The sequence below is a fragment of the Sipha flava genome, unplaced genomic scaffold (assembly GCF_003268045.1).
Source record: "Sipha flava isolate LNK unplaced genomic scaffold, YSA_version1 472_pilon_pilon, whole genome shotgun sequence".
Lineage (NCBI taxonomy): Eukaryota > Metazoa > Arthropoda > Insecta > Hemiptera > Aphididae > Sipha > Sipha flava.
In genome coordinates, this window is record NW_020273258.1 from 218,212 (window position 1) to 234,471 (window position 16,260).

General features: G+C 26.9%; 1 protein-coding gene across 1 annotated transcript; it reads right to left on the reverse strand.

The window, feature by feature from the left end:
- Nucleotides 1-2,164: 2,164 nt before the first annotated feature.
- LOC112689819 lies at nucleotides 2,165-13,870 on the reverse strand. The gene is made up of 8 exons (XM_025563681.1): nucleotides 13,379-13,870; nucleotides 9,374-10,827; nucleotides 8,786-8,835; nucleotides 7,922-8,426; nucleotides 4,927-5,087; nucleotides 4,693-4,863; nucleotides 2,614-2,838; nucleotides 2,165-2,492 (listed from the first exon to the last, which is right to left on the reverse strand). The coding sequence occupies exons 2-8, from the start codon at nucleotides 10,818-10,820 to the stop codon at nucleotides 2,214-2,216; spliced, it is 2,838 nt and encodes a 945-aa protein (XP_025419466.1). The 5' UTR covers nucleotides 10,821-10,827; nucleotides 13,379-13,870; the 3' UTR covers nucleotides 2,165-2,213.
- Between the last annotated feature and the right edge of the window lie 2,390 nt (nucleotides 13,871-16,260).

Genomic DNA, 16,260 nt, shown 5'->3' on the forward strand with positions numbered 1-16,260 from the left:
TACAATGATTTTGATTTACAAAAACTTTAGGCTGTGTTTAATTGAATAAATGTCCAACTCCTAAATGAGAAAGTGCGCCTTGATTGGGATTGAGTATTATGATTATTTTAATTTAGTTTATTTATTTATTTATTATAATTTTTGACGGACAAACATCCTCTTACAAATATAGTAAATATAGATAACAAATACATTAATAAGCTCGGGAACTAGATTATAAAATAGATACACATACATACAAATATATATATAGTGTGGATAATATGAACTATGGAATACTAATTAATTATAAATAGGGGAATTATTTACTTAAATAAAACGGGATTCAAATGTATTGCCATGGAACATTAAAATATTTATTGGATGATTAAACATATAGTTTTGTGAAAATTGGTGAATATAAAATAAACTATTATTACGAGTGTTGTGATGAGAGACTTTAAAGTTAATTTGGCTTGATAAAAAGTCATCAATTTCATAATTTAATAGTATAAAAAGAAAAAATTTATATGCAGTAATTCTACATATTTGAAGAGAATCAAGTTTTAATAAATCGATGATGTTTTCATAACCATAGTGGGGAGTTATATCTATATTGTGTTTGTAGCAAATAAATTGAAGGACTATTTTTAATTTTTCAAGTTAGTTATTATGACCAATAATATTTTTTTCTCATATTATTGGTGCATATTCTAGTAATGAACAGACAAGAGAAGTATAGGGGCATTTGTAAATGAAAGCAGTGCTGTAGTGGAGAGTATACGGCGGTATACGCCGTATACTTTCTGGTTATTTCTAATAAACTCCGTATATCTTCAGATTAAGGTCGTATATTCTGTTGTAGTGAAATTATATATATTGGGCGATTGACGGGCATGTACTGTAGATTAGATAATATAACAATCAAATAACTGTATAATATCTGTATTTAAGATAAAAATAAAATGTTCAGCCGTCGCATAATACTGTGTAGTGTACGCATTCGTTCATTTTTCATTTTGCCGTTGACAGTGATTCGTATATCATAGCTGTATATTAGTTATGTCCAGTCGATCAATAAAAAGGTACGCGTTTATTTTATTTGCAAATCTATTTTAATAAGCAGTTATAATATGGATAGTTGGTTAAAAACGGGAAGTTTATTAGAAAGAAAAAGGAAAGACGATTATACGTTTTAGCTACTTGATATGATACCTAATGATAGTATAAATGTTTAATATTATAACTCATAGTATACCCTCTGCCTTTTTTAGGACTATAGCACTGGGTGAAAGGATCATTAAATTCTGAACAATTACATTTAATCATACCAAATAAAAAAAGAGCTTTGATTTGGATTGTTAGTATGTGGTTTTCGAAAAGTAAATGTGAATCAAATAGTACATCTAAATCATTGACTAAAGATGAACGAAGTAGATTTATATTAGATATATAGTAATTTAAATTAATTGAATTGTGTTTTTTAAAGAGATAACCTGACATTTGTTAATATTTAGAGAAGGATTATTTAAGGTGCACCATTTAATGAAATTAATTTAATCCTTTTGTAGCAGTATACAATCTTCCACAGATGAAATGGATTTAAAAATTTTCACATCAGCAAATAAAATAATATTAGAATGAGTGATAGCAGAAATGGCGTCAGTAATAAATAAGTTAAAGATAAGTGGAGAGGGATGGTCACCTTGGGGAACTCCAGAAGTAACAAGTATAGAAATAGATATAGTTTTTAAAGTGAACATATTGGGTTCTTTGAGATATAAAAGAATCATTCTAGGATAAGAAGTAAGCGAATTCAATATTTTTAAATTTTATAGATAAGTAAATCTATTAAATGCTTTTTCAAAGTCATTATAGATGGCATCAGTTTGATGATGATTTTTAAGAGTCCTAGATATGATGTTTGAGAGTCATTAGATTGGTAACAGATTAAAAAATAAATTAAAATAATAAGTTAAAATATATTTTGTTACTGTGTAAATTATTAATACATAAATATTCCAATTGTAGTTATTCAATTATTAATAGAGACATTTTTTTAAAATAAAATAAATTTGTTAAACTATCTTTTGATAAATAATTTATTGTTATCATTGGATAATTATTGTTTAAAAAAATCATAATTTATAACATAGTTAAATTAAAAGTGTTAACATATCTTGTCATATGAATGAAAAAATAAAATAAAAATATCTATTTAATGAATATAAGAACTAAATAACTGATTGTCTCATTTTAACATAAAATATATTATCAATTTCAAGTTTAATATCTTGTTTTAATTTTTTATTTTTTATGTTTCGAAGTCTCAGTGTCACATACTTCCCGTAATTTAAATCTTCTTGAAGATTAATCCCATCAACATTTTCACTTAACATATTTGTCAATGACGGATTTAATAAGTTACTATAAGTTATTAATGGACCTTCATTCGTTGGTGTTCCATTATCAATTGGTTCAGGTACTACTTTCTTATTAATAAAATTGAATGTCTAAAAATAAATTTAAGTTTAGACATATTCTTTATTTGGTTATTATTATTTAATAATATTTTAAATAAAAAATAAAATAATTTTAACATTTTAAATTGTAATAAACAAATTATTTAGGTACCTCAAGTATGATATTTTTTTTAACAGTTTCATCCTTGAAGTGCTGAAGCCTCATTGTAATATATTTACCATATGCTTTATCTTCATTAAATGTACTAGCCTGTTCGGTATTAAAAAAATTTGATACATGGGTCAATAATGGCGCAGTTGACAGGCTAGAAATTGATGCAACTTTATTGTCTGGTTCTATATCTTCTGATATTTCTGTTTTGATTTGAGTATGTGGCTAAAAAAAAAAAACATTAATTATTCAAATAATAACATTCAAGCATATGAGATGGTCATCAAAATTGAAATAAGTAATTAATTAATATGTATGAATCTTTAAATTTAATTATTCCACTAATTGTTTTGACGTTAATTGAATGTGTACATAAACAAATCAATCAAAACAAACGATATAAAAGCAATAAAATACATATGCAATGAATATCAAAAAATAAGTTCTTACAGATAAAAAATAAAACCAAAATTATTTCAACATTTTTAAAAAAATCTAAGAAAATATGAAAAGGACTATAAATAATTAAAACAATATTATCTTCTAAAGCAAACTATTATTTAATCATTCAATGACCATTTTAAGTTTCTATGATAATTTATTTTTTTTGAATTACAATGAAAACAAAATCTTGATTTTTTTGCTATAACTTTTTTTTTTTACAACTTTAGGTCAGTTTTTGGCAATTATAAAGAAAACTGAGGAATTTATAAAATGAACACCTTAAAAAACCAATTAAACACCATTTTCTATAAGAAATCTCTCATGCTTGTGATCATAGGAAAAATCCTTTGGACTGAAATTCTGAACACTAGTGAAGAAACTAATACATTATTTCTTTTACTTGTAATTTAAAATATAATCACTTTTAAAATTATTTTCCAAATATTACATATAACTTAAAGAATTTAAAAATGGGATCATACACAGGAACACCTATTTTTTTTTCGAGGGGGGGGGACTATGCCCCAGTCTAAGAAATTTTAAAAAATCTGCAATTCTTTGTCTAATGATCAAATGCTAAAATCGGTAATTAGTAAATTTTTATTTATTATTTTGTACTCAGAAATCAGATAATGTTCTCTTTTAAATACACGTTCACGGTTTATTTAAAGTTGGAGAACAATGGTTCCCCAGTTTATGACAACTGTTATTAAGCGAACCTTATAAACTTTATTTTTGATATATTATACATTTCTACTTTATAAAACAGTTTTCGTGATACCGATACCATAAAAATTGAGCACATAATCTATAAAAAACCCATTAAAATCATTCCTATTCACCCAAACTACAGTACATTGTATTTGAGATAAAATTTTATGTTATTATAAATAAGTTCTGTAAAGTATACGTATTAAATACACAAATAATAAAATTATAAGTATTTATTTCATTAGATTCATATTATTATTCCATTAAACTTATAGATAAGTAACTTATAGTCCCTCTCTCTCTCTCCAAGTAGACATCTCCTTTTTTTCATTCTTATCCACTTTGGCTTATCTCATTTCTGATTCAAAACTTATCCTGAACTCTCGCACGACCTATGTCATCAATTACATCATTAATTTTATCATTTCTGCTAACTTCTTAATTTGATTTGTATGTTTTTTTTATAAATTTGTATCTTTTCACCACATAATTGTATTGCTGTAATGTCCCCAACAATAGCAAATTAAAAAAAAAAAAAAAGTAATTTATAGCCTATAGGATAAGTAAATAAATTAATGTTTTACTATCTTAAATGTTATTATTTCATTGGGTAAATTGAAACGTTTCATGTTCTTTGTTTATCATCATGACCATTATTTATTATTAATCGTTACATTTTATTCCGAAAAAACTATTTTATTGATAGTTTATCATCTGTAAATATTAAATATTTAAATATATAGGTAACCATAATTTTTAAATATTAAGTCGGCAAATTTAATCAGTTGCCCCACCCTTTCAAAAGTTAAAATGACGCCCCTGATAATGTACATATATAATATTATAATACATAATACATAGAATTATAAGTTAGAGGGGGAAAAAAAAAATCATAAACTATAAGCTAAACAAAGGCATACTTACCTCACAGAAAATTTCCTTATCCACTTCATGCGTCAAGTTATCTTTATTTATTATATCTATACAATTCATATTTTTGTGTTTCTTAATTTCAACATCTTCCTGATATACCACAGTTGATGATGTACTTAAAGAATAACTGTGAGTTGATGTAATTTCATTAAGTTTTACTGGCTAAAATAATGAAATCAGTAAAAAGGAAAACAATTATAAATAATAAGAAATGAAAATAAGTACATTAGAAGTTCTTGAGTTTATCTCATATTTATTTTGATCATTCATATCTTTCGGTGGTAGGGTGTTATTCATAACTAGACTTTCCTTGTTTAAAAGTGATGCTTTTTGTGTTGTATGACTACCAACATTGATTTTAATACTTTTTACAGGGTATTGACATTCTGCAACAAAAAATAATAATTGTCATACAATATTTAGAATAGAATTAGTTTCCAAATAATAACAATTCTCAATAAATAAAATATATATATTCTAAATATTATTTAACCTTCTCTTGGTAACATCCTTGGAAAAAAGTTTTCTTTACTTATAGTTATCGATAAGCTTAAGAATTCTGGATGCCAGTATAGTGTGTGATCTACCGCTTACATATGATCTACCGATTACTATCCAGTTTTGTCGGTAAAAAAGAGAGGCATACCTATCTATCTATATGCTTCAGTCACATTTAGATCTGCATTTTTGGAAGGTGGGCGGAAAAGTGAACCAGATTTGTTCATTGCTTTTTTTAGATGATATGCGTGCTACATTCATAAATAGCGACCAAAACGAAATTTTTATTATAAATATTTATTCAACAAAATTTATATTATATGAATGTGATTTTTAAATTGTGATTTTTGAAATACATGCGAGCCCACCTCCTCATGGTGTATTTTGGGTAATGCTAAGCGGCTCACAAATCACGTTCACCAAAAACAGGCTGGTAGATCACACGCTTCACTGGCATCGAACCCTGTTATTCATAACTAAACTTTCCTTGTTTAAAAGTGATGCTTTTTGTATTTTATGACTACCAACATTTCATATATTATTATATGAATCAATATATTATTATACTATAATATATAATCATATATTAATAAACATATATTAATAAACATATAACAATAGTTGCACATTTTATTTATACATGTAAAGTCACCAATAATAAGTCATCAAGTATTAGTGAACATTACAAAATGTCAATACAATATTAACAACGCAGTGCAACAAGGCTAAAATTGTTTTATTGAAAATAATAAACTGGAGATTCAATAATTTAAAAACATGTTCTTTAAAAAAAATTAAAGCATTTTTCATGTTAAACTATATCTATACAAATTATATAAAACAACAAGACTAGTATAATATAAAATAATAGCATAAAACATGTCAGTAAGCACCACAGCAAGTAAAACAATTAATGTAATAAAGACACTATAACAAGACAGATGAAGACAAAGAAATATAGTACAATTACTTGATTTAAAAATAAATTTCTATTCAGTTCTTCTATTAAAAAAATAAATGATAAAATTAATAAATAATTATAATTTAATTTAATAAAGTAATAACTAGGGCTCAGAACTTCTAGGAGTTTGAATGTTTTTAAATAATCATCAAAAACATAGCTAATATATAAATTTTTTTTCATAGCAATACAAGTTTATATTTCAAATTTATAGTTGCATTTTTACATATTTGACAATTATTTATACGAAGGAATAAGTTTTTTTATTTTATAAAAAAAAATTATGAATTTATTTCTTCATATATCACTTGACTTGGAACTCAAGGTGTCTTTTTGGTGCACTAACTGAATGCATTAAAATAATTAAAACTACAAAAGTACATTCTGCAAAAATTGAAGGATCTGCACAAGCTTAGGCAATTAATGAAAAAATTTTAGAGAAAAAAGGTTGGATATGAATGATCAACTACAAAACGTTCCTTTTCTAAATATAAAAATATTTTAGCTGATAACAGGCGGTCATTTAAATTTCCCAACTTAAGAAAATATCTTATAGTCCAATGTAATGCTCAAAGTAATTATAACTATATTAAAATTAGAAAAATATTTTCAATTTAATTTATTTTTAAAACCATTTTAAGTTTTTTGTTTTAGACAAAAACTCAATATAAGATGAAAACAAATTTGAAAAAAATAAAATAATTATCTCAGATCATCATATTTAAAAATATTATTATTATTTAATACTAATTAAATGTTTATATTTAATTAATTATTACAAATATAATTTTTTTTAAATGCATATTTTTATAGTATATTTATTGATTCTTTAAGGCATAAATGCATACGTATTTTAAGGTTTTTAAGGGCATTAAGTCCCTAGCTCTAATAATAACATTAGAAAACACATTTTTTCAAGTCAAATTTTAATTTTTTTTTTAAATAACATTGTGTTGACATAAAATTATTTAATTATTTTTAGTATTTAAAAATGTCTTTGTACATTATTCCTAGAATCTATACAAAAAAAAAAGCAATGTTGGCACTGCAGCACTACCGCCAATGAGATTCTCAAAGTCGTAACCTATAGAAAGTTAACTTTTTGACATATTTAGAAGTACTTTTCCTTTATCGTACTACGACAGCCAAAAAATTCTGATTCCATACCTATTATATAAACTGTAAAAAAATATAATATAATAAAATAATAAAATATGAATATAAAAAAAATTGTAAAATTGTAAAAAGCACATCATACTTTCTTCGTCATTACACACAAACATAACATATCGAAGTTGAAACAAGCCATAGTCCATCAGGGAACTGGCAGATACTGAACTGATAGTTCGTGATGAAAGACATATATAAAATAACATTATATCAAAATCAGTATTTACAGGCCGCCATTGCCAGCCGTCATACAGCACAGAGTATGATAATAGAATCAGTATTTCCTGGACGCCGTGGTTAGCTTTTGAAGTTTGATAATGAAAAAGTACTTATTTCATATTTATCAATAAATTAATTAAATAAAAAATTTGATTATATTTAAATCAATTCTAGAGTAGTTAGGTTTCAGCCAAATATAACCTTTGTTTTTAATTCTAATTGATTAATTTGATTTCAAATTTAACAATCAATTCTTCCAAAATGTTCACAAATAATAACTTTAAATTCACACATTTTATCAAATTAATTTCTTGTTTATGTATCTAATTCAATACAAAATATTAAAAAAGATTATTAATTTTATTTTATTACCTTTAGTGCTACCAACAATTTTCATTTCCAATTGTTGCTTTTCTGTCTCTTTATTTATAGATGTAGAATTTTTAACAGTATCCATAATTTTTGTTTTTTGAATTAAATCTTCTTCAACGGGTTTCAATGATTGAATAAATTTCAACAAAATGCAGTGTTCCATGGTACCATTATGATCATTAGCGTTTTCGCCAACAATTAACATAGAGCATGTAGAACAGAATATAGTAGTCCTAGTACTATGACTCATATGTTTTGTTTCATTATGTTTGTCCCAGATAGGTTTTTCTTCACATATAATATCGCATTCAATACAACAGTATGATAAAGTGTTCAATACACGATCTTTATACTGTCTCAATAAATTTAATAACTTAATTTTATGTTTAAAATACTTTGTGTACTGATTAGAGTTTCGACTCTGGCTAAGTGTCAACTCAATATTGTTATTAGATTCTGGACTTTTTGATTTGTCAGGAAGAATATTGTTCACAGGTAGTAACTTCTATAATTTAATTGTAAAATAAATAAACAATTAGATTAAAATGAATAAAAAAACTATAAGTTCTGATACATAAAATAAATTACTAACTTAAAAATGAATTATATGTAAATTTTAAAAATAAAACCAAAAATAATATATAAAAGTATTGAAAAAACTCTTAAAGAAATAAATATATTTAACATTAAATTAGTAAAGCTAGAGAATATGTGAAAAAATCCAATTTAACATGGAATAAAAGGTAATGTAAATTAAATACTGAATAGAACATTAAATATTAATATTATAAAACAAATAACATATAAAAAAAATCAATATTTTACTGTTCAACTCATTTAAAATGTAATTGAATACATAGATACCTGCAATTTTTTAATATTTCCCTGGAGTGGATCATCAAAATTTGTTGGATCTAATATTAAACAAAATAAATAAATATTAGTTAAATATACATTTTAACTATAATATTATATGTACAGTTATTAAAAAGTAATTACTAATTATTCAGAAATAAATATGAAAACATAATAGGTAAATCTGTACTGATGTAATGAATTATATACTTTCATTTAGTCAATTCATTATTGTAATTAATGCAAAATGAAAATTTATAAGCTTTCATAAAAACTATAATTATTTATAAATAAAGATTAATATTAATAGAGAAGATGTATAGAGATTTATGTACATATTGATGGCCAAAAGACTAAGTGTCATAATCTATAAGAACAAAATTTTACAAGATACTTTATACATGGTAAAACTATATATTATATTGGGTTACGACAATTAGTTAAACTCAAAAAATTTATATGAAATTTAATATTTCATTATAATCCAATTTTTGACCAAAATGAGGATAATGACAATTAGTCTTTTGACCATCAATATAAGTAATTATTTTAAGTATATCTCAGAATACTTCAAACATTTGATCGATTAAAACTTACTTTTATTTATTAGAGCATTATTTTTCTGTTTGTTACTATCAACAATGATAGAAACATGTTTTTTATTTAATGGAACTATTGATTTTATAGCTGGAATTTTAACTGTAGTTTTAAAATTGTCCTTTATAGTCACAGATATATTTGGGCTCATAAGTTTTAAAATAATATGTTCACTTGTAATCATGTGGATATTATAATCATCAATTGAAGTATGAAATTTAATTTTGCAAGTAGAACATAGAAATGAGACTTTTGATAATGCACTAGAATCTTGATCACCATGGTAATGTACAATTTCAGTTTTATTTGGATTTTTATTAAATTCTTTAAAGACATTTTTCATAAATTTAGATAATGTAGGAACTTTTTCTATCCAAATTTTATGATTTTCTAGCAAATGACTAATTATTGAAAATGCATAGCTACACATAAGTGAATTGCAATCTCTACAAAAAAAGGAATAATAATTATTTTTGTAGCAGATTAAAAGATGTTTTTGTGTAACGATATGCTTCATAAATTCAGTAAAAATTTCTGTAGAATACTCGCATATAGTACACTCAAAAATAGACACTGAAGATGTAAAAATATTTAATTCTTTCAAATTATTACGGTATTGACAAATTGACAAATGTGACACTATTGATTTCATGTTCCAAATGACTGATGAATCACAACATTTACATTTACCAAATGTTTTACTAGTTTTTATGAATCCATTTAATACTATTATTGGTAAATTCTCAGTTTTCTCAGATTGATCCAATTGTTCTGATTCTGATAATTTCATTTTTTTAGAATTCATCTTAGCAATAGAACATAAATGATTATAACACTTAAGAGTCAAATGTTCAACAGTTAAAGAATGACAGTCTATCATTTCAGGACTAGAATAAAAATAAACACTACAAGACTTGCAAAAATATTCAACGGGTACTTTTAGGCTAGCAACCAATTTCTTATCTGTATGAAGTGGTTCATTACTAAATTTTTTACAATGGGAACAATAATATAATGGAGGAAGTTTAAGTAAAAATCTTCTCATAACTTCAGACATAAGAGCTTGTATGCCAGTTGAATGGCTTCCTACAGAATGATTTTTTTTATATTGATTTATACAATCGTTTGTTCCATATATAACCATTTTATTATTTTTCTTAGTATCAACAAGTGAAACCAAATTTTTGAGCCTGTGACTATCTGCTAAATGAGATATAGACATAATATGACATTTCCAATCAATAAATGTATTGGTCTTAAAATTACATACAAGACATTCATAACTCCACTTATCAGAATGATATTGATTTGGAATATCTAAATCCCACATCTCAACTTCAACCAACAGTTTATGAATGTCATTAAATTCGTGCATCTTAGTAACTTTGGTACATATCAAACAATTTTCACACGGAGAATTTCTTGAAATAGATTTACATTTCCCCATTTTTAATCTGAAAAATAATTTAAAATCAAATATATATTCCAAAATATGAAACATAATTAAAAAAAAAAAAAAAACAGTCCAACATAAGTTTAACTTAAAAACTAAAAGAATGTTGTACCATCAGGAATGGCTACTGGTAACCTATAGCTTTTACGAGGCAATAAGCAATACCAGATTCATAAATATACCATGGAAAGAGGAGATAAAAAATGGATGAAACCATGGAAAAACAAAATAATAATTAAATACAAATTTTTTTTATTTTATAGAATATATAAAAATATAACATATTAAGAAATACTGGCAGTATCGAGGGCAGTACCTACTATAATTAAGGATAAACTATATTGTTGTATTTGTAACCCTAAAAATTATTTAACAAATAATACTTAAATAATAGGATAGATGCATTAATGAAGTAAATTAATTGAGGTAGTATTTTATATTCATATCTAAACAGAACAGCGCAACTAAAGAGTGTCTGTGTTGAATATGAGAACATGTGAATATGTAGATATGTGAACGACAGTCTGAGGTGTAATTATTTTATGTTTGTATCAATATAAATTAATATTGAAGGTTTCGTGAGGGTATATTATTTGAATTACTTTTGCTAGTTTTGTCAACTCTAGGATCATCAAATCTGGATAGAAGTATACCAGACGTCCCATTTTTCATCTTTGTCCCATTGTCCCCCGAAGAATTGTTGGGACACTAAAATGTTACATTTTCAGAAAATAGTAAAAAATAATGATATTCAATTTTAATTTGTTGATGTATCTATTATTGTTTCTATTACATTTTAACTAGTACGTGTACATGTGATGTGTATACACTGTATTACTACATAATGGACAAGGTAAATGGAAAAAGTCTCGTTAAAAATTCTCCCATTGCAGTATAAATATAATATTTCCTCTGTATTTGTTGTTTAAATTATAAAATACATTGGGTTGAAAAATCTTATCTGTAGGTAGTAAATGAAAATTTATTGACATAAACATAATTTAACAGTTACACGCAGTTTTTTTTTTTTTTTTAAGAAACTTACATAAAAAATACATTGGTCTTAATAATTAAAAGAATATATAGACAGAGAAAAAAAACATTTATACCTATACATAAAAGAAAAAAAATTAATTATAATAAAAAGCCCTTTCAGTGGAAAAAGTTGATGATGTTAGACAAGGATGGATTGGAAGACATATGTTAGAACAAAAGGAATGTTGTTGGTAAGACATATAGTAGAGAGGAGATGCCGACTATGGAGATCAGAATAATTTATCAAAAGATGAGAAGCGTTTCATATAATAAGGTCCTCATGACAAATGCAATTAGGAAAATCATTCAATGATAAATAAAAGGAGTGAGTCAGAACACAATTTTAATGAAGACAAATCTGCAGATATTCCTAATTTTATAAAACTACCTAGATCAAAATATAAAAAAAGAAATTTTTATATCTGAATAAATATATTTTTATAGGTATGTTAAAATAATATATGTAATAAGATAATTTTTTTTTTAATTTTTAATTAAATGTAACTTTTTTTCCGTGTGACTTTCTTATTGGGGACTTTTTTCCGAGACTTATTATCCAGGAACTTTTTTTTCGTAATATCAGCGGACAGTGACGAGTAACAAGGGCAAAAGGCAGGGGCTGTGTGGTGTATTGGGGCAGACAATTCACTAAAAAAATATGTAACGTCCTATGCTTTCGGTTATAGGTCAATATTTAAAAACATCCCTGTTCAATCATGGTTTCAATCCCTAAAGCTGAGCAGCGCTACCATAACCAAACACACCAGATTACGCACTGATCACAACCTACTGCCACAACACTCATTTAAATTGGGACTCAACAATAGTACATATTGTCCTCTACTCAACTGTAACTTCCAACATAAACTGAATATCAATTATCATCATAACAATCATAAACTGTCCATCTCTCTCCAATCAAAAAATCCAGTTTAAGACTCTATTTTCCACTTTTGGTATTAAATTTTCTCTCATTGTCTATTTTATGTTAAAATACCATAAATAAATATATATATATATAACATACAAACATCGCGATATCAGCTTGTACACAAAATATTTTTCAAAGTTCATTATTTCAGTGTGACAGAAAACCGTTTTCTTTACGTAGATGCTTCACCTTACATATGTGTAGAAAAATATGTTTATAATAAAAATGAATTACTTGTAAGTGTAATTGATTTATAAGAATTTTTTTTGTCCCAAAAATCATAATAGTACTTAATCGTGTTAATAATTATTAAATAAAAAAAAAAATTTGTTATCCAACGGAATAATGACCGTAGAAAATGGGCAGCTAAAATATAAGATTCGTGTGTATTGCACGACGGGATTCACGCAATCCCACCTAGAAAGTTCTTAATTTCGTGTTAATAAAATCGATTTTCGGACAGGTACATTTGTAAAAATAAAACAGTCGAGAAAAATATTTTTTTTTTTTTTTCGAAACGGTTGTGCAATAAGGGGCCGTAGAATATTTTCAAACCGTGAAAGAGTCAAAGCTAAAACACACTTACCCGCGGAAGATTCACGCGAACGTCAACAACACCAACACGGTGCGCGAAAACCGGCAAAACTCGGTGCTGTCTGGTTGCTCTCGTGACGGACGGGTGACGGGGTAGCAGCGATGGCGGACCCGAAACGGATAGTCCGAACGAACGGCGCGTCACCAACGGAACACGGTCATGCACGTGAGACGCATTCGTGTTGTAGCGCGACGAGAATTCAAAAACAACGTTGTTTGCCCGGGATCCTCGGGGGTTTTTTGATGGCGCGAAAACGTGTTCCGAACGCGGACTGCGAAAGCTTCCGGACGTCCAAACGGCGGATGGAGAGCGCGAGCGCTGGAGTAAGGATTCGCGATGACGTGTGGATCGGTGCGTTTCGCGTCGCACGCGCTATTATTACGGCGGCACGGGTAAGTATACCGGGTAATACCCATTGGTGTATTAGAGGGTATACGGGTATATACCCAATACGCTATTTTTACCCACGACGTATGGGTTATGAGTAGAGCCCGGATTTGTATGTGTTTAAAAAGTGTTAATAATGCAAAGAAAAAGTACCTAAATATACAATTATATGCATTATGTTATCAATATTCGACCGAATTGGGATTAGGAGTGATGGTCACATATAATAGTCATTATTTTATAATATGGTTATCATTGATATAAAGTGATCAACATGAGTTTTAAGGTGATTGGAAGCAGCGTATTTATTTCACGTTGTAGACCTAAAAGCCTGACAAGATTACGCATACTTAAAATTATCATAATTAAATTCTGTAAAAAAATTTGAGTGGATCAACCTTTTTTCTAGGTTAATGTGGAAATCGATTTTTGATATTTGTTTAAAAATTGTCTTTAAATCTTATTTGAGTTTATCAATATTTTTTTAATTTTTAGATTTACTTTAGTGTCTTCTTTAAGAATGTTAAACAGTGATACTAAAATCGACTTCCACAATAACCTAGAAAAAAGGTTGATCAACTCAAATCTTTTTACAGAATTGAAATCCGATCATTTGGAGTTGACGTTCTTATGTCAAACTTGATTAACTTTCAGAGTTTGCAATGACTTGTGCATGTGCGTGCGAACCATTAATTGTTTCTCCGAAACGTTAAATGCCGACGCGCAACGCCAGCCGCCTGCGAACCGATATATAGATACCTATATAATCTTATTGTGAATTCAAATAAATTGTATTACCTATATTTATAATTTGGTATATTTACTATAATGAATTTTTATACATACTATACGATTATGCCGCAGTTACCTATGGATTGAGTCTACACTTAGTACTTACTACTTGTAGGAGCCACATCTAACGTTTAGTTTCAGACGTTTCAGTGCATTGTTACTCGATTTTATATGGATTCATTACTTCCAAAAATATTCAATTCTAGGGTTGATCGAGGATTACCAATAAGGCCAGGCATTCCCGAAAAAAAAGTAATACTACAATAGTTGTAGTATGATATTTATTATTATAGTTATTGTGATAAATTATATAAATATAATTACCATGAAACTTACGAATTTATTTTTTATGATTATAGCACCTTTAGCTATTTATTTTATTTCTAATACATCTTGAATTAATTAATATGTTATGAATATTCGTTCTAAAACTTTTTTGTATAAAATTTGGCAACCGATGATTCTCGCACTCGAATTGCAAATGCGTTATACTTATAAATTATGAATTGATAAATAATAATAATAATAATAATAATAATAATATTGATTAATATTACATGTCTTGCGATGTATAATATATCGGCGTATCATATATTTGGTTTTTGTTTTTATCTATTTTTACTCTTTAGTGCGGGCCACGGCCTTAGAAGATTAGTCTAAGGTCGTGGTGAGGGCATTTATTTTTTTCCAAAATGATTATATCGTCGATCGCCAATATTAATAACAAACCGTACAATGTATAAAGTATAAAATACCAAATTCATAGACATTACTATTTATATTTTTCCAGAAATGACGACGTTGTCCCTTATCATAACCACCATATAATCTTAAATTATAAAAATAGTTTTGATATTATAAATCGTAAAATTCATTTTCCAATTGACGTAAATTGAAATTCACATAAAAATTATTTTGGACATCAATTAGGATGAACGTGGCGTCTCCCCGTTCCGGTGAAAAATTATAGTTGGGGTACGCAAAAAAAAAAAAAATAGCTGATGAGCTCCGTCCCCCTGCGCGGGTTCGAGCACTGTGTATGAGTGAAAAAATGAAGAATAAATTTAATCAGAAATCAGAAATCAATTCAAATAATTATTTTGTTGTATTATTTAGTTGTAACATGGCCATTTCCAGGTGTGTTAGCGACTGCACGTGTAAAGGTACAGTTTCCTATCTGCGACTGGCCTTATAAGACTGAACGCAACGACTAGTCACAACTACTGATCTATAACGTGGTTTCTTATGCGCGATTGATGCGTGCGTGTCGAAAATAGTCGTTGCGGCTTGCAATTGTAGTGATTCGATAGCAGTGTTGTCGATGAGTCGCATGCTGTATTGATCAATAGTTTATTTTTGAAGTAATTTATGACGGATTTATTATAATTATTTAAACAATTATAATGTCAAAAACTATAATGTTAACATTTTTGCCAAACAAGGACGAAATTTTAGTTGTGGAAGTAGTATGCTTTTTGTCGGGTTGAATTGGTTTTTTAACACATTTAGATGGAGGTAATTTTATATCATCCTTTATCAACGATAGAATGAACATAAACTGGTCATAATTTATACGGGAAAATTCGCGGAATTTCTGTTTACTGTTACCTATGTAAATGTCCATTTATTAGAATTTCAAAAAAACCTTCATCTTCTCGAGTTCTAAAAAAACTCTATTGATTTTCTTTTATTAG

What these genes read in the sequence shown, in the direction of transcription:
- LOC112689819 (XM_025563681.1), bottom strand. Translation starts at nt 10,820, where the DNA reads ATGGGGAAATGTAAATCTATTTCAAGAAATTCTCCGTGTGAAAATTGT. An exon ending in TAAACTCAAGAACTTCTAAT is followed by an intron (nt 4,864 to 4,926) that starts GTACTTATTTTC and finishes TCATTATTTTAG; the next exon opens with CCAGTAAAACTTAATGAAAT. An exon ending in ATAAGGAAATTTTCTGTGAG is followed by an intron (nt 2,839 to 4,692) that starts GTAAGTATGCCT and finishes TTTTTTTTTTAG; the next exon opens with CCACATACTCAAATCAAAAC.